Here is a 20093-nt window from a genome sequence, read left to right on the forward strand (position 1 = left end):
CAGTAAACCCAGCTTGGAGGCCCAGCTGCTCTTACTTCCCACTCAGAATAATGAAACAATTGGACTGGCAGGGGAAGCGTCAGAGGAGGAGAGGCCTCCTCATTAAAAACCCCTTTATTCATTCTTATTGCATTACAAACATCTTTTGTGCTGCTCTAATTCTCCATTCCTTCTTCTAATGTATTCACCTCAGCCTCTAACTGGTTGGAGTCCCCATTGGCATGGACTACATGTGTTTCTGTATGTGTTTTAGAAACTGGGAAGGACTTCATAATTCAGAGATCATGGGGTTTTCTTGCCAACATTGAAAGGGACACTACAGCTGAGCTTTTTAGATGTTAGTTTTCTAAATATATTGATTTAAAGGGTAAAAGTTTGAGGAAACTGAAATTATATTAAAGTGTTTTAAACGCTGGGGTGCAATGTTTCCTCTCTTTCTTTCTTTTTATTTAACCTAACCAACATCCAAAATATCTGGATAAATTTTATCAATTTATCAAATGAAGCAACACTGGTGATATAACCTCTGCCCTACCTGAAGTCTACCTTTCTAACATCTGTAAAAATAGGTTTCCTTCAACAAGGATAAATATTCCACAGGTGGCCACGTCCAATATAGAGTTATTCTTAATGCCCTATAGGTCCTGATACTTTTCTTCATGTATGACTTCCATGTCCATTTATGACTGGTCAAGAGGGACATTTGTTTTCAACTTCAGTTAATCTCAGTCTCGTACAGAAGACCTTAAGTGCTTTTGGGTCTTGTATTTTACATTACACTTTTTATTACTGGCTATAAGACATGGAAAGAAAAAAATCTACTAAAATTACAAATAAGTCTTAGAGTAAAGAACCTGAGTGAACCTGAGATGAAGCAGAAAAAGAAACATCAGAGCCACAATGGAACATTTATGAAAATCACAGTAAATAATGTACATCACAAGTGAAACTAGCATAAACCCATCTTTGAAGATGGGTTCAAGCTATGAAGGGTGGATTTTTCTTAAAAGATAAAAAGGGGTTTTGTCATTTAACATATTTTACAACTGCACTACTCTCTACTGACATTGCACAGGGTGTAGCAAAGAAATGTCAGCATCTGAAATGTCTATTAATACAAGCTATGTAAATCCTGGGCCATGTCAGTTGTAAACAGAAGAAGTCTGGCACCTGGATGAATCCCAACAATAAAACACTTGGAATACTTCCAAATAATAGCCATGAAATGCCAGCCTGTTCCACTCTTTCCACTGTGACGTGAATCTGGCATCGATTCAAACCTCTTCAAGCTCCTCCTATTACCAAATGAGTATTAGTTAGCATTAGGACTGCATTTCTATCTTGTCCTTTAGCCTTACGGGGCTTTAGAAACATTTGCCATACACTACACACTTGCAGACTACTAAAATTTGCTATGAGTTCCTCTCAGGCCTCTTGGACAGTTGTGAAAAATATTCAGAGTACAGAAGACAGGGGCTGAGACAGAAACAGAGCATATTGCTCATCCATGTCAAACAGAACCCAGCCTATTGTCTCTGCAAGAGTGTAGGAGACAGGAGAAGAGTACATTTGCATTTAACATGTCCTCTAACCTGCTCCCTCTGTCCTTACCATCTCCCAGAAGAACTAAAGCCCTGTAATTCACCAGCAAGTCTCTCTGTTACATAAAGCAAACAGCAACGGTTGTGCGCTCAAATATTACAATTTTATAAAAAGCCTGTTGTTTGCCTACTGGGGAGATTCATTAAGGCAGAACATTATGTGATTATGGTTATGATAATTCTGAAACAGTGAAGATTGCAAAATAACAGACGTGAAAGAAACATGTGGGATTCATATTTCTGAGAATGTGGGGAAAATGGAGGTTGATATTGTAATGCAATACATTCCAGCTTGGCTGCCCAATCTGTTGCAATATTATTAAACCAACAGCAGGCTTGCCCTGCGTGAACCATGAGTTGTTAGACTGTAGACAATGAATTCTCACTTGCCTTTAGCCAAAAGAAAACCTAACCTGAATTTCAATCTAACCTTCTGAGAACTGGAAAGGAGGACAAACAACTGGGTCATGCGAGGCCATATGTGCACAGACACGTGCGCCCCTTTCAGTTCAGCACTCTTTTCCCATGTCTACGCTCAGCTATTTTTTAGACTTATCTTAAAAACAATCAAATAAATACTGATTCCAGTTTCTTCAACATCATTTAACACAGGTCAACAATTTTAAGACCCAACTTCAGATGCTCCAATTGGCAATGACAACTCCTAAGACCCCAGGCTCTTTTCAGTTCAGCTATGCTTTACTTGCAGGCTATTGGTAAAAGTGCAGCTCCTAGTTCATAAGGCATGCCATATTTTTATTATGTTGTTGGGTTTTTAGAACATTTAGCATATCGCTTTCTGAGAAATGCACACGTCCCTGGGCAGTTCTAAAAATGTCAGACCAAGGGGTTTCACCACATTATAACGGCACTGTAACACCATTCTGGATGTTCAGATATTTATTAATGCCAAAGATGCTCATTCTACTACAATGTAGCATTTCTATTAGATTAGATTACTATTAGCGGAATATGATAAGATTTATTTTCTTTTTACATTTTTGTCAAAATATACCATGAAAAGTCCTGTAAGTCATTAGCAGATGAATTGATTCAGTTTCAGTCAACAGTCTTTGAAATGACTTCAAGGAATTATTTCTAGAACTTCACAGCCTATGTTCTGATCATCAGGACATAGCGTTCCCATGTCCTGATGATCAGAATCAACTTTTTGGGGTTTATCTACAGTTATTTACTTAACCTTCAAAACCATCAATGGTGTCTCCAAAATCTACATGGTAATGTGATTTGGAAATGATTATTTCAATGAATTCATTGGAAGGAACAACTGGAAGGAGTACATACTGCCTCAGTTTGAGCTACACCGAGCTTCATTCAGTATAAGTGTTGCAACATTTTCAAACTTGTCTAAAGAAATAGATCCAATATGCAAATCCAACATTGGCACACTCTATCTGCTGTTCTTAAATGAGTTTAAACAATGATTTTTAAATGAAGGTTCAGTCAGATCCACTTATAACCATAAATTGGTGTTGTGGGAGAAAACAATAGGGATCTCTCTAGAATTAGGCTTAAAGTAGCTACAGTTGTTAAAGTTGTTACCTGGAGAAACTTAGACTTACTGTGACATCTGACGAAGCAGACAGCATGGAGTAGAGACAATAAGGACCCGAACGCAAACACAAGGGGATGAGGTGGGTATTAACAAAAGGCAAAAACACTTCAAAGTAACAAATAAAGGGATGAACTGAAAACACACTGGGGGCAGCTAAACTAAAGAACACGAGAAAAATGGAAAACGTTACAAAAACCTTACAACCAGGAACGAGGAGCCTGAAGGAGGGAACACAGATGAAACACCAGGGACGACATGCAGAGGTAACGCAGACGAACCAACAAGAAAAAGAGAAAAACACACTATGAATACACACAGAGGGAAATGAGGAAATGATAAACAGGAACACAGCTGAACATAATCAGACAGGGAGGAAGTAAAACAGAACACACTGACGCAGGGCATGGGACTGTCAAAGTAAAACAGGAAATACCACCAACATCCAACAAGAAACAAGAGACACAACACAAGGAACACAAGGGAGGCACAGAGACAAAACCTAAAGGCTGGAAAATTACAGAGGTGCTAAATAATAACTAAGGAACAAGGAAATACAAAAGACAAAACCATGAAAACCCCACAAAATCCCAGAAAACAGAATAAACAAAACCTAAACACGGAGTCGCTCTATGTAGCTTTTCCGATTCACTTGAAAATAATCTAGAAAGCCTTTGTTGACTATATTAAAACACACCTTCCCCTTATTTATATTTGTGTCCATTTACATTCATACATGTCTCATGTTTCATACATATCTATGTATTGCTATCAAAAAAATGATTCAGTAATAATTATTTCTTTTAAGTTTTTGTCCTAGCCTAGAAATCTACTCCGACGAGATAGCAAAGTTTCACATCTGCTGGTTTGTTTTGTTGTTAATGTTACTTTTGGTTTTTTGAGTAGAATAAAAAAAATTTAAAAAGGGAAAAGAAACAACTTTAAGCTTTAAAAGTATTTGCTTTGTAACCTTTCAGGTAATTACAGCTTTTAAAATGATGTTACCATAAAACTAGCCACTTATAACTAATCTGTAAAGTATTACCAGTGTTCATGAATTCTAAAACTCATTTAGCTTTCGTTTCAATCTCAGTACATCATACAAATACATCACGAGACTTCTCCTGTGAACCAAGGAAGCAAGCAAGCGAAGCTTATCACTACATGTGAAAAGATGAGCACCATGCAATCAATGCAAATTATTCGGGGGGAGGGGTACAGAAAACACCTGCTGTCTACTTTCTCTACCCAACAGTGGAATTTCACTGAGGATGAGACATAGCTGATAGATTTCTCTTTTCAGCTTAAAATGACACGGGGAAAGCTAAACTAGAACTCTTTTGAACATCATAAATTCCCACAGAGCCAGCAGCATGAAGACACTCCAGGTACAGTGTCTTGTAAGGATGAGCCCAGCAATAAGTCCACAGTGAAACACACCTGTCTGAAGTTGTGTGAAGAGGTTTAGAGACAGATTTGGTGCAGAGACAATAACATTTTTTTCTCAGTTGAATTCCTGATATTCACTTAAATCAGCAGTGACTCTATGGTATTTAAACCTTTCAGGGTTTCAAGGACACTTCAGCCCAGTGAATGAATTCAGCAGTATATTTAGTATTCTCTCTTTTTTTCTTGAATGTCTTGATGTCAGAGATGCTCATCATAAACACTCTTGGTAATTACTTTTGAATTCTTCCATGAAGGGTATAATGGCAAATGTCTCTTACCTTGATATGACAGATGAAACAGGGTAATTGAGTTCATCACATATAAGAAGAAGAGAAAGAGAGAAAAAGCATCTGTTAGTAAAATTACAATAGCCTGAGATGAGACACCCACACCAGGTTTTACACAATCTGTCAGGTTAAAGTCACCTTTGTTGTGTCTGCACATGGGAACCTTGACAGATTGATAACTCCAAACAGAGCCAGAGAGTAATACACAGGAACATAAAAATATGCCTAATTTTAATGGTGAATGTGGAATGGATTGGGGGGATTTTAGCAAGAAAGAAAACCCAAAGTTGAGAACAGAACTTTTAAAAGAAGTGTCAAGAGTATGATGTAAATTTTCCTTGCAGGAGCTAATTAGGGCATGTTGTGTTTGCATTTTACCAAGACATGCAGAACCTTCTGGTATGAATCCTTCCAAACTAGCATCGACCCAATAACAGTCTGATCCCACATGGTTTGTGGGAAAGAACAACAATTCTGGCAAACGTCTTTGTGTCTATAGGGTATCTCGCTAGGCTAAAGAGAAAAGACTTGGATGTCTGAGACTTATGGAGTGTGGGGGCTTCAATGCTTTTGATTGCCTAGTTTGTTGGTGATGACATGCTCAGTGAAAGCCCCAGAAGCCATTGTTTTTGCATATACTTAATTTAAAATCCCATCTCTAATCCAGTCCTGCCAAAGTCTACAAGAAAAGGAAAAGAAAATACAAAACACAAATGAGGTCTATGGCTACAACAGAACCTAGATGCAGAGCTCTTGGTCTCATAGTGCAGTGCTGCTTCACTGCATGTTCTGGATACTGATTTTCTTTAGCCTTTGGATGCCACTCTGGCATGAATCATTCATCACAATTACACAAGACATAAGCCCATTCTATCATCAAACAACACCACAAACTCACACAGAGACAAACGGCATGCAGAAGGAATTTCTTCACTTTACCAAGCAGATTTTAAAACTTGAAGTACTATACGAAGTGAAAAGATTTTCCATGGTTTAAGCCATTGACTTCAATCATTTATAATATGCTTTGCATTTCTACAGGGAATTTTTCAAGTTGCACCTTGAGAGTTTTTCCCCGATTTTTATTTGATTTCTTCCCTTTGAGTCTAACAGGCAGTTTTCAAGAGTTGGCTTGTAATAAAATGTGAAACTCAAAGGAGAACACTCAACTGGTAGTACATGTAGTAGTACATGATATCCCAGTCCATATCCAAGATAAGTAGTCACTCTTGCTTTTGTAACATCTCACAAATACAGAAAGCCGTGACACTGTGACAAAATAATGATTGAATAATAATTGCATTTGGATTTTTTACACTTGTGAAATTAGCCAATTTCTTCCCCTGAGAAACATATCTAAAAATTGATGATGTAGAAAATAATTGCAGAAATGTAAGGAGATTACCTTTTGCAAAATTGAACCTGGTGCATTCAAACAGCTTCAATTTGCTGGCAACAAAACGCTCTAAAGCCAAGTTCATCATAAATCCTAAAATCAATTTGCATCTGTCAATCCCGCTTTTATCCATGACAGTGGTGGTTTTTATTGGATCATCATAAATCAGAGAGCTCTGGTTACTGAAAAGGACGGACACAGTATGCAAATCAGTCCTTTAGACATTCTAATGCACAATGGTAGCACCTGAAAACTGAATCACCCACTGAATGGGTGATATACTTGGTGCAAATGACAAAAGGTAAAGCATGCTTGAATATCATCAACTTAGAGATAAGACTTAAGACTAGCTAATTTATGGCACTTACATTGATATATGATCACAGCAATAAAGGGGAACCCTTCTTCTTTGTGTAATGAGAGGTTTCGAATTTTACAAAGTTATGCCATTTTTATCTTGTTTGCATTCTCAAAATACAAATAAACTTCCATTTACTCTACAATGAAGAACTAATTTGATCAGACTTAGGAGAAACTGCACTGATTGTACAGGACAACTCTAAGATGCTATAAGCTGCAAAGAAAATAGAAAGCATATGCAGCAGGGATAACAGCTGAAGAAGTATAGTGCTTTAAAAAACAAGGACACAAAGTGTTGAGTAAGAAAAAGCAGAAATTCACAAGTAAAACTCACCTACAATAAAGAGATAAAGGTGTATGAAGGCTGCTGAGCAAAAGTGAATTAAAATTACTGGGCGGCATTCTCAAAATATTGAAAATATTGAAAGAAATGATGACGTGCTAAGTTGTAAAGTCTTTTCAACAGTCCAGTGACCAAGTATGCAAGCAATCTGACACAGAGGCACAGCTAATGCTCGGGTTTCATTAAGAACAAATCATGAAAATTCAGAGATTATACAAAATTCACAGTAAACCAATTAGCTTTAGAAAGAAGGGAAAGTTACGCAGCCAATATCAAAACTAACATAGGAAGACAGCGGGTTGCTGTTTTAGCCGCTGGACAAAAGCATGTGTACAAGAGGCCAATCATGGACACAATAAAACACTCAAAGCAGGCTTATTTCTTCAAAGGGAGGCACAGGAATGAAAACAACTGACAGTATAATAGCAAAGAAAGGGCTGGAGCTCGGCGTTTCACACAGCTCACGTGCAAAGGAACGTTGTCTTTGTTCAGGTTGGATGAGGTTATCTGCTTCATCTGTTGTTTCTGCTCTGTGGAATGCACGGACTGAAACCGTTTAATATCCTCTGAATATACCCGGTGTTGCAAATATTATGCTGATGCTTACTTTGAAGTCAGCTTCTGACTTTGCCCAACATCTCCCAGCGAATGTCAGAAGGGTTATGGGGATTGTGGTGTGTATGAAGCCTTCAGTGGCACTTGGCAGAAAAACACACACATATTGTTTATAAGTCTCGCTGGCTGGCTCTCCTCCATTGCTTTGGTTTTGGAGGGAAACACTCCCCTGTGGATATTTGGAATTACATTAGGAATGTGGTCAAAGGTAGCGAGGTTCAAGGGTTCAATTGCTGCCTTTTAAGATCAAAGCTATTCTGGGTGTTCAGACTTAAATAATTAAGATCAAACCTGCAGCACACTGGCTGAGTTTGGAACAGACTTGAGGGCATGCTGAGCGTGCAGTTTATGTAGAAGATACAACATTGCATGAAGATTTAACCCTCTGATGCATAGTGGTCACTGGAGTGGACAGCTACTAAAACGTACATCTCTTTAATGCATTGGTTTCTATGGTGGAACTGCATATTAGCCTCTAGAGTGCTCTCTGCTGCCATGCTCCATTGAGGTCAATTCAGTGTTCAGTTAGTGCAACTGCAAGTAAATTTCCTCTGAATCAAAGATGGCAGACAAACTGTCACCCCTGCCGACCACTGCTGGCATATCCTGTCAATCCTTCTATGCTAAAAGAGCCCAACAGGTAAAAAAAATATGATGATATGCAGTAACATCTAGGGAAGGATATTATCTGTTTGGAATAAGAAATTGTTATGTCTAATATGTAGAAAACTACAATTAACCATGTGTCCACTGTAGTGGACATCATGCATTACCCACTATATTTTTTTAACATAAGTCATAAATTGTCTCACTGTTTTTTGGGACTGTTTTGGTTATTATTAAGCATATAATTGTTACATTTATAAGCTACTCATTTAAAATATATATTTCTGTGCAGATCAGCTGTAGTTTGAGTTACTATAATAATTATTTTATCATATTTTGTAGACTTCAAATGCAGCAAAGAATAAGGCAGCGTACAGAATAGTCCAGGAAATTCCATCCAGCTCCAGTGATGATGATTTCATTGATGAGTGCAGTGATGAGGAGTTCAGTGATAAGTCCAGTGATGATGAGTGGCTGCCAGAGCAGAACAGAGACATAGGAGCTACGGATGATGAAGACACAAACAGTCAGGATGCAGAAAGTGAGAACGATGAGGGGCAGGATGAAGAGGAAGGTCAGTATGATCAGGGAGCTGTGGGAGATGGGTACATGGCACCTGACCATACTCAAGCCCGCAAAAATATTTGGAAAGTCCAAGACAATGACTTGGTTGGAGACTTGCCTCCTTTTCTAGGAGAGTGGAAATTGAATGTGGAGGGGAAGGATCCCATAGATTTCTTCAGACATCTGTTTCCAGCAGATCTAATTGATAATATAACATACAACACCAACTTGTATGGAAAAGAACTGTCAGTAACAAGAGAAGAGATTCACCCTCCAGCAATGCAAAAGAGGAAGACCCAGTGGGACCCCACAACCCGTGAAGTGGAGAGCAGTCACCAAAGTAGCCTGTGAGGTCAGGTTTGCCACAGGATATCACTGGCCCCAACTGACCGAGGTGAAAAATGCAAACAGGTGCCATGATGTTGCGTGCACACGGAAGACCAAATACATCTGCATGCAATGCTGTGTGCCATTGTGCCCTGGATGCGTTGCAAACTTTCGCACAGCCTAGGTGTGATGAACATAGAACTGTTTGGAGATGCAGAGACTAAGATGTCAGTTTGTGTTTTCTTCCAGCATGCTACTAAGGGCTTGGTAATACTGTCCTGCATCGTTATAGAACTGTGTAGACTCAAAAATGTTTCTCTTGTTGGAGATAGTTTGCCATATTCAGGTGTAGGATTCACAGCTAGGACTGTTGATTGGTTTTGTTATTTACGTCTAAACATTGGGGCCTTATGAGTTGAAAGTTCCAAAAAAATTGCTGAGATGTTTTTCAAAGGATACAAGCAAACAAGTGTTTGTATATTTACAATAGAACACAAGGTAATTAATTTTTACAGTAAATTCACAGTATTTCATGCTAAGTGCTCAGGCGCATGTAGTCCACTGGAGTGGACAAGTTTATAACTTTATAAAAAAACATATTTTGGAAAAAAAAGAGTTAAACATTTTTTTTCATGTCCTGAGAAGAATAAAAGCACTTAAGAAAAAAATCTTGACCAAGGCTTTCATAATTCATGCATCAGAGGGTTAAGGAAGCTAGAAAATACAATTAAGGCTTACATAGATATGCAATTCCTCACTGTAACTCCACAAGAAATACAGCACCATTTACATAAAGCATAGCACTAATACGGAGCCCCCCAGGGGACATGGGAGAAAAAAAAATTAGGGAGGAAAAAAAAAAAATTAGGGAGAAAAAAAAAAATTAAGACGGACTTTTGCGAGATCTCGCAAAAGTATTGCGAGCGCTCGCAAAAGTATTGCGAGATCTCGCAATACTTTTGCGAGCGCTCGCAAAAACTCCGTCTTAATTTTTTTTTTCCTCCCTAATTTTTTTTTTTTCCTCCCTAATTTTTTTTTTTCTCCCATGTCCCCTGGGGGGCTCCGTACACTAAAGCATTTTTCTTTTTTGTAATTTAATGTGTTTTTTTAAGCTACTTTTGTGGGGAAACATAAATTATCCGCGTGATTCAGAGAACTATGCAAAAACTGTGTACATGGAGACTTATATGCTGTAATTTTGTGAGATTATTCCAATAGATTATAGGTTTTTCAATCATATAAAACAATGCAACTTTTGACTTACACTGGCTCCTGCTTTTTCTGATCATTTAGCATTATGAGAAGATCAAATCCAACACAGCATGTTGTAAGTGAACAAGTTAACACAGACAAATGCACATGTTGATTCCATACATGTAACAGCATCAACAAAAGGTATCAGCAGTGAATTTATACCTGCATTTAATTACACTACATCATTTTGTTTACTTGCTCAGAAATGCAGAATGTGGTTTGTAAACCTAAGATTTAATTCCTTGAAGGGTTTATATCATGTGTGACGAGATGCTTTTTTTTTTCAACCTTACTAATTATTTTTTATTTTTCACCATTTTCCATTAGTGAGCCAAGGCAGCAGTACCTATGCAGAAATAGCTCTGAAATATAAAAACAGCCAGTTCCCACTGTAGTTGGCAATTCAGTCATGCAACCTCATCAGTCATGTGGTCTCCCGTGCCAACTTAATCACCCATTTACCAGGGAGAAGTGAACTGTGGACAAACAGCATCAATTCCAAAGTGTGGGCAGGATGAATCCCAACATCATGACTTTCCCATCCAGAACCACCTTATCAAAGGAGATGGATCAACTGCGTCTCAGAGACAAGTCAACATTTTGATGGCTGGTGATAAACTGCTGTTGCTTGTGACATTGAAATATTGTGACTGGTGTGAAATGCAAATTTATCGCTTGCCGGTGTCCTTTCCAGTACTGCTAAATCCTCATGAAAGCCAGGCTAATTCGGAGGCAGAGTCTTGTTAAACGTGTTAACGGGAGTTTTGTGGTTAGCCAAAAGCAGGTATTGTGACGGATGCATGGCTCGTCCTAAGTGCTAATGCTGTTTCATCAGCCCACAAAAACACTGCAGTGCACAAATCTGCAGCAGTACTCCTAATTGAAATGCTGTGGACCTACCTATTTACACAAATGAACATCTGTTATTTATATAGGCACTGCTGGTAAGCCTCTTCCCACAGGGAGTGACAAATCTAAACTTATAGGTTGCTAAACAGATCTGTTTTGTGTAATAAGGTGGAACTTGTCGTACACACCACCACGCTGTCAGGTTTTTTGTTTTTGTCTTTTTTTGTTGTTTTTTTACTAAACTAGCTGAAACACTTGACCTTTTAGCTGGGTTAGTATTCACGCAGTATTTCTGTCAGGTAAACTCTGGATTTAAATACATTTCAACAGAATTTGTGTAACCTTAGTGTACAGAATTTATTTAAGCACTGTGTCAGGCAGCATTGGCAATGTGTTTTTGTGATGGCAATACAACAGCCAGACAACTAAAAATCCCTACATTGTAATCAAATATGGGTCTTGGCTAATGTTATATTCTTTCCCTCTGAGATACCTACCTACTGCTCAAGTGCTTTCTTGTTGGACGAAAGAGATGGCTAAAGCCTGAAGCCTGTTGAAATGCAATGCTCTGACAAAAGGTCCAGACTATTAGCTGTGACATTATGGGGAGCAATGGTGTACCTTTGTCATTTTCCCTTTTGTATTTCTTTCCCATTTAGTTAGGCCAGGTTGTTAACTTAGAGCTTGGTTTTCTTAAGCAGTATTTTTGACTACTGTTTTGTTTTCAGAGTTTAGTTATTTGTTAAAATTGCCCTTATTTTATTCCTTTGTATTCTGGGCAAAGCTTCATTGTCTTTTTGGTAAAATAACAACACTGCTTTGAATAGTAAGCCGGTACCTTCCTGTCCTTTGACTGCTCTTCCCCTGACATTTCTTCTTTGGTTTGCCACGAACAGCCAACCGTTGCCACTGCATGTTGGAAAATTGTTACTCTCACCCTTTTATGCAAAGATGATCAAATAAACAAGCGGCTGCCTTTTGGCTGAACTGCAACTTTTAGACAACAGAGTTCACTTCTAATTTACCAAGTATTAGAGGTCCAAAGAACTTGTATATGTATTTCAGTACATGCTGCTGTTGCGAAACAATAGAAGAACACGGGGCCTTACTGTAGTTCTTATGTCACTCTATTTGTGTATGTCACAGCAGACCTTTTCTTCAGCACGCATACATGATGGAAAGGTCACTATACACCCAGTTAGCTGTGACATTTCCAATTATGATTCCTGATGACAGGTAACAACAGTTTCACTAAGCCAGGGGATCACTTAATCCAGAGTTTGGCAAAAGTATTTGGGAACAGGTCATCCATCAGGGGGCTACATTTATCTAGTAGCTGGGGATAACTGAAGAATAGTTAAGCTCTTAATCATGCGTGTCAAATGTACAATAGACTAAGGGTAAATGCAGCAGAAAGAGGCAGCTCTCACTGTAAGCTTTCTTTTTTAACCTCTTGGGAGTAACACAAAAGCAGAAACAAAAACAACAAGATGTGATTGCCATTTTAAACATTGCTGTGGAAAAAAAAAGCTGGTATAGGCTCTGCCATTCTTGTGTGGATTCCCTTCACCACCTGCTAAAGCAAGATAAATTTCACAACCAATGAGCAGCCACTTAGGTTCACAATGCAGTAAGGGATGAAAGCAATGATGTATGTGTACTAAGCTGCAGAGAATGAAACTCACCACTGGCAAGCACAGTTCACCCCTGAAGAAACGAATTTGAGGATCACTGACAAAAAAGGGAAAGATATTCTTTGCAGCAAAATTATTTTATGTGGTCTAAGTGCTGGCACAAACACGCTAGTGTAACAGCTGGATGTTTGGGATATTCACTGTTGGCTGTTTCTCTGGATTTCCGACATGCCCTGCTGATTTGGGACCGGTGCCCAATAGCTTCGAGTTCATCCCTCCTTAAAGGTCTCTGAAGTGAAGCATGTTCACATCCTGGTTGCACTCTGGACTTCACAGTGTGAGGCATAAGAAATCGCATAAGGAAACTTGTTTTTCGGCTGTGTTTTGCCTCTTCATCCACCCTGCACAGCCGTTCAAGTGGACAAGTCCTCACAGAGAGAAGTACTGACCAATACAAATCAATCAACTCAAGCCTTAAAAAGTCTCAGGAAAAATGAGCATTTCCCACCTTGCTGACAGGCTTACTAGAGCTTTGCATAGTCAGAGCTGAAGAACATCTTTCAGTGTCTTTCTGTATTCATTTCCAGCATTCCAGCTGCAGCGGTGGCCCAAATGTCACTGCTTCCCAAGTGAAACATTAAAGAGAGAACAAACACCAGATTCTCATGGCAAACATATTTGTCATGGGAACAAATTTATCTTGTGTGGCATTTGGTGTGTAAATTGTGACACTTTGGAGACCTACAAAAGGGCTAAATTATCGTACGACCAACCCCAGACTACAGTTGCTCCACCCCAGTGGAGTGAGTTTCACTGAAAGGTGCTGAGGAGTCAAAGGAAAAACAAACTAAACTGTGGCACAAGCCATCGTATCAAAGTTTTTTCGCCACGCCAACATAATTGCCACTTAATTTGAGTTGGAGATTCGCTGTTTTGATAAAGTGGAGGAGATGCCATGCACATTGCAGATGGTACTTTAGGCTATTTCATATCGGGACTTCCAAGGAGCATTCCAAGCATGAAGGGGTTTCACACTATGGGCGAGAGCACTGTGAAACATGTATCACTGCAAAATTCGCCTGACTACCTTAGAGGGGTTTAAGGCTCAATTTTAACTGGGTATAATTTTCTCCTTACATAGAGTCACAGTTGGTTTTGATTGCACCTAATACTATAAAGGATTTCAGTATCTTTTAAGTTTAACAATCTATTACCCAACAGAGTAATTTTCCTCATGGCATGAAAATAGAAAATAGATAGAAATTACAGTTTATAATTAGACTATAATTTATTAAATAATCTATCACTTCTTATTATATGGACAGATCATATTTCACTAAGCTTTGAAGTGGAGTGAAGCTTTCTGCAGTTTCACTCCTGCTCTGTTCTCTGTCTGAGACTTTGAGTCTAACACTGGGCACCTGTGAAGCCAAATACCAGAGTTTAAGCTTACGACACACTAAACTGTACACCAACTTAAACAGGCTTGTGAATCTGACTCTTGGGTCACTGGGAAAAAGGAGACACTATCTATGTGATTAATCTGTAGCTTCTAATGGGAGGTGCTAAACGTGCCATAGGTCAAAGGACAGATGATAAGTGGGGCCATTGTCTTGCCCCTGAAATGACCAAGGCTTCTTTTGTACCGCTTTCCCAGAGATTGTTGGCGCCCTTCTGCACTGCAGGTTTCCATACTGACCTCCAGACAACCTCTCATCCTCCAGGCTCATAGGGAGTCTTTTACATGGCTGCCTCTTAATTCAATGCCAGCTGAACAAGAGTGAATGAAGGGGGTTTCATGCCATGAGAAGCTTTCGCATGCTGTTTGACAATGCTCTGTCAGGAAAATTTGTCAGGACAATGAGGTTAAGTGTGGCGAGTGCTATCGGCCATGGGAACTTTGTTCTCTTCTCGGGTGTCTTGATTTGTTATTGTTTCATAATGCCTTCAAGAAGGGGAAGACTTTGAAAGTATGCCTCAGGGAGTCTTTTCTAACACAATACTCACTCTTCAGAAGTCGACATGGAGATTATGGTTACATTGCTGCGACTTGGTCCTAAAATCTATTTCTTAACTAAACACTTTAAGATAACACACAGAATAAGGCACCGATTTTCGACATGAATAATTCAAGGGGAACACTCCCCTGTGTATGAGTGCTAAAAATATTACAGCTTTCCTAAAAGATTTCCAGACAGAAACCAAGGATCCAGTTCATTAGAAATGAGTCACTGTGAAAGGGCTTTCATTTTATCCAGTGAGGAAATCTTTAAATGTAATCACCAATATACTTAAATCCCATTTATGTCCCATATTTTACACAGGGCAATCCAGTTTGACTCGATCAAGGTGCTTCCAAAGGAATAAGCATTTCAATCTTTTTTTGTGAGTAATACCTTTGCAATTCATTCACCTCCCAAATTTCATAAAGCCTACACTATATACTTTCTCTTGTTGGCCATTCAAATGGACAAGTAAAGAAATCTAATATTGTCTCACAAATCCAATGTGATCCTACTATAATAATGAAGCATCTGCTTCCAAACATCAAAGGAGGTCAAAATGGCAAGGCTGCATATGGAAGAATGCTTAGGCTGCCCTGAGATGAACCATCACAACAATGGGCCAAAAATATAAAAGCCAGACTCATGTTGTAATAAATCTGAATCTTAACTTTGGATTTTTGCATCGACTACAAAGAAAGCTCCTGCAGACGCACGAATGTGGAATTTTCTACCTATTTCAATATTTAGGATAAAATGCTGTCTGTGCTTGAGTGGCCAAATAACATTCAGTTGACATTTGGATAGCAAATAGGATTTATGGTAGTGCATTTGTGTCTGTTCGCGTAGGCATTTGTCAGCCCAGAGTGCAGGATTATGGATGTGGAACCAACGTAGATGTGCTTGAGTGAAATACTCCAAAAATCAACAGCACTTACTGTGGCTCAACTTGAATAATGCTGTCCATAGGCTGAATGCTAACTAGTTTTAAAGTGAGCTGGGATAGGAAAGCGGAGTTTGACACACAGACAACATCTAAGATCCCAAAAACAGCATGAAAAGCATGGACGGTAGCTGCTTTTCATTGTAACATCTTTGTATGAGTTAACCTCACTCTTTTCCATAGCTGGCAGAAGAAGCAACAACAAGCAAGAGTAGCCAGTGGACCAGTTGTTTGTGACACTGCCCCCTGGTGACAGTAAATGGCCCCAACATACAGACAACTATCTGCAAACAGTGACCAAAGGCACTTGAAAGGGCCGATGTCTTTGTGTAATAACTCATCCGCCAAACTCACCTCTCCTTACCAAGCCAGCCTCAGCCAAGTCTACAGGTCAAGTCAAGCAGACATTCATTTTATTTCAACAGGCTCATATGTTAAACTATTCACACCATAAATTCTCCCAGCCATTTAATCTCCAAGGAGTCTGTCATGCACAGCATCAAAACCACGACTTTTGGGATCTGGTGCAAGAATTACATTTTTCAGACCCTCTTAAGTATACACAGCTGTAAAGCTTTAGAGGAGGGTGAAGAAAATGTAAAATATCTTAGCAAACAATACCCCGTAGCTGGAAAATAGGAGTATCTGTATTTTATCTGAACCGTGGCTCGAGAACAGTGGTTTCAGTGAGAGCAGACGGTGACTACAGTATGGGAGTGTGTACATCAAAGCCAAGGGTGCATAATCTTTTCATCAAGTCGAGCTGGTACCAAGAGTGGTCACAGCTGGTTTCTATATCAGAGAGCTGTTGAAGCCACAATACAGAAGCGAAGGCATTTTTATTAAACAGCTTTGTGCTTCTCGGTGAATTTTATATTCAAGCTGGTGCGCCTCTTTCAATATACATGTAAATCATTACAATGTGCATAATCATGCTCCTGACAACAACAAAAGCCTTTGGATGATATATAAATAGATATCTGTTCATTTGCTCTGTTAAGGTTGGTGTGACAGTATTTGTTAAGCTTTTATGCACTCTGATCAAAGTGTGACAACTCAGCACACAGAGGACACACACACACTCTCAGCCCAGTTGCTGAGGAATAGTCATATCTCTTGATGCTTATGCAAAATATGAATGCCCAGAGTGCAAAACTTCCTGTAGCGCAATGTCACACTGGATGCAAAGAGCTGGATGCTTGAAATGTAATGCGTCTAGTTGTTCGGTAAAGAGAAAATAGTGCAATTCTTAACAGATGTTGGTCTGCTGTTTGATATTTCAGGAACAACTAATCTCCATCTTTGCACCAACACCATATGCGCACAAAAAAAAAAAACTATACAGCTGGCTGGCAATAACTTTGTTTTTAATGTCAGCTTGTGGCTCGTGATATTAAAAACAAATGGAGTGGGATTTTCATTTTCATTTTCTTAATGAGCGCATCATGGATGAGTTATTAATAAAAGCTTCTCTCTGTCGGGGTCGTGATGCCTGTCATTGTAAAACATTATTGGTTTTAGTTTATTCATTAAAAATGCAGGAGACAGCAGGGGAAACGCACCATGTGCAGGGTTTGAAACCTTTTTATCCCCTGTGCAACCCTTTGATTTTATTGTGGAACAAACAGATCCAAGTGGAAATCCCATGAGATCTAAAAGATAAATATAAACTTGGTCTCTCAGTGGCTACCAAAAATATAAAAATAACCTAAAATCATATGGTACATAGGTGAAACCTATTTTTGCATTTTGGGGCATCGAGTAGCTGCATGATCAGACGGGATGCTTTTTTGATACAGCCATGTCAAATTAATATTGAGTGTCTTTGCAAGAAAAACATAGGGTTGTAAAGGTAGGCAGAGACATTATAGCTCATGTGCATGAGTAACTCTCAAATTGGGAGAATTCTGTGGTAGCCCAAAAGGTGGTTGCACCACCCGTGATCTGGCAACATGATATTTTTACTGTCTACATAGTATCGAGTTTCCAGCAGATCAACGGTGTGTTAGCAAGCATACCTACTCATTATCGTAGTAAAGCTGAGTTAAGTGTGTGTAACTTTTTTTGTTTGACTTACTGTGGCCATAACTCAAACTGGCATTTGTTCAGTGCTTTGTTGGGAAAAACCTGGGATGACATCATGTGGTCACCTTTGACCGATCCCAAAATAAATGACGCAATGTTGTGTGTTCTAGCAGAGGTATAATTTGAAGGGAGAAAAAGCTTTTTAAATCTTATTTGGGCCAAAGTTACCAAACCAGTTTTTCTTGTGATTCTATACATGCCATTTTTATATCACTATGACCACTGAAATTACAGATACGGGTAACCACCAGATCATTTAGATAGGGACCCACATAACTACTTAGTAGCATTCCCAAGATGGCTGCTAAATGATGAGGCCAAACAAAATAGTTGTTGTTAATTCAACATCATTATCATAATCTTCCTCCTACACACACACACCAAACAGATTAGGAAATATTAACAGGAATCTTTTTGTCCCTATGCTATGTAAAACATTTGGAAAGGGACTGTTCCTGCTTCTTATAAATCCAGCTTTAAAGCAAATGAAAAACATTTTGTTTTTGAGTTTTAATCCTAAAATCACATTGGAATAAATATAAATCCAGTGTTATTTTTAGACTAAATCCTGGAGTATGGCCTTGCTCATAAGAAAATAAGATTTTCCTTCATAAGAAATGTGATGGATTTGTAAGGAAAAAAATATGAAACTACATGGATATAACTTGTTTTGGCCCTAGGGGATGTAGGGAGGGCCTTATTCACACAATGTGCCTCAGGTTCATATTCTCCCTCGGGGGCCCACGTGGGGATATAAATTAGAGGGATGTCAACCATAAAGCACCCTCTTAAAAGGGAGCGTGGCTGATGCAGCTGGCCCTTTTTGTTACAAACAGGCAAATGCAGCCATATATGGAGCCTTGCTCCTTGGGCAAACAATATATAACTAAGCCTTAAGGCTAAATTCCCCTCTTGGTAAAGGGTCAAAGCAACGTTCAAGACAAAATATGAATCACTGTAAAACAAATTTGCACTGATTCTCGCAATTTTGTTCCATTTAATGTTTGTCTTATATATATTGCCTATACCGCCAAATGGCAGGAAGCGTTTTAGAACATCATATAACCTATAAGGCAATTGCTCGGATGGGCCTTTAATTCTGTTATGGCAGCAGCTCAGGTTTTCCCTACTCTGGATTCAGTTACTAGCAGTAAGAGCACATGTGTCTAGCAGCTGGTAGCATATGGGATCTCTCTCCTTCGCCGCTTGCATAGGATAAGAGCACAAAGACGCCAGCAGTGCACAGCTGTCTAGACAAAGGCAGGCAAAAGTTGGAGGGAAAAGGAGAAGAACGTAAATGTACTTCGCCCAGACACCCTAAAAGTTTGATATATTATGGTCCTTGTTGAGGATATTTGCATATGTGACTCTCATTCAGTCTGAGAGGCTTTGAGCTATAGCAAGTTCAGTAAGCTCTAAAGAGATTTCTCTGAACCTATATGCAAGCATAAGACCAAAAAATGTAACCTTACTCCGCAACACATGTTTCTAGGCTTCCTTCTGTACAGGGGGGCTGATGGATTGGATGAGGATGAGGGAGTAAAGCTAGACTGTGTGAACAACAACATCATACTTAAAAGAGAATAGCAAAACACTGGCCTGGCTACTAAGTATGTAATCCAAAAACAGCAACCCCCCAGCAGTAACTATAGAACAGCATGTTCTCTACTGACAGAAAAAAAATAATGAGATGGGGGGGGGAAAGGTGCAGATCTATTTTTTGCAAAGTGTTGCTGAGTACAAAGGCAGAATATGTTGAGTGGAGGCCTACTGCATATTCAAAAGGTCAATATTTAAGATTTATATTGGTCTTAATGCACAGTGTGATCAGGGATGTTGATCAATAGCTGTGAAATAAATAGTGAAATTACTGGATTACAAACCTCATATCAAGCCCTGTGAGTACATTCTGCTTTAGTGTTCAAACTCAATTATCCACATGTAGTCTGCACCACCATTTTGATCCTATTAGTTATGGACTTTGAGTGCTTTTCATTTTGATCTTCACAAGCCAGAGAGAAAAGTAAACAACAGTAAAGAGTATATGAAAGATCAATGGCCACAACAACTATTAAAAATAAAAATAAAAGTGATTTTTACTTTTACTCAATACCTTCACAAAGTGACTCAACAGTCCAGACAGTGAAGTGGATAATGCATCCAGCCAGTTTATCTCATTAGCACAGAAATGCTAAAGACAACAA

At 38.9% G+C, this 20093-nt stretch overlaps 2 protein-coding genes across 6 annotated transcripts in view; one reads left to right on the top strand and one right to left on the bottom strand.

The window, feature by feature from the left end:
• The window catches only part of ncam1a (neural cell adhesion molecule 1a), a 285702-nt gene that overhangs the window by 195573 nt on the left and 70036 nt on the right, over nt 1-20093 (bottom strand). The gene's annotated exons all lie outside the window — the stretch shown is intronic.
• LOC146661148 (uncharacterized) lies at nt 8187-9670 on the top strand. The gene is made up of 2 exons (XM_085421616.1): nt 8187-8264; nt 8573-9670. Exons 1-2 carry the CDS (start codon nt 8187-8189, stop codon nt 9143-9145), a joined length of 651 nt encoding a protein of 216 aa, XP_085277742.1. The 3' UTR covers nt 9146-9670.

Source organism: Rhamphochromis longiceps, linkage group LG10 (genome assembly GCF_057381845.1).
Source record: "Rhamphochromis longiceps isolate RC_006_pf linkage group LG10, R_longiceps_female_GT1.1, whole genome shotgun sequence".
NCBI classification, from domain to species: Eukaryota; Metazoa; Chordata; class Actinopteri; order Cichliformes; family Cichlidae; genus Rhamphochromis; species Rhamphochromis longiceps.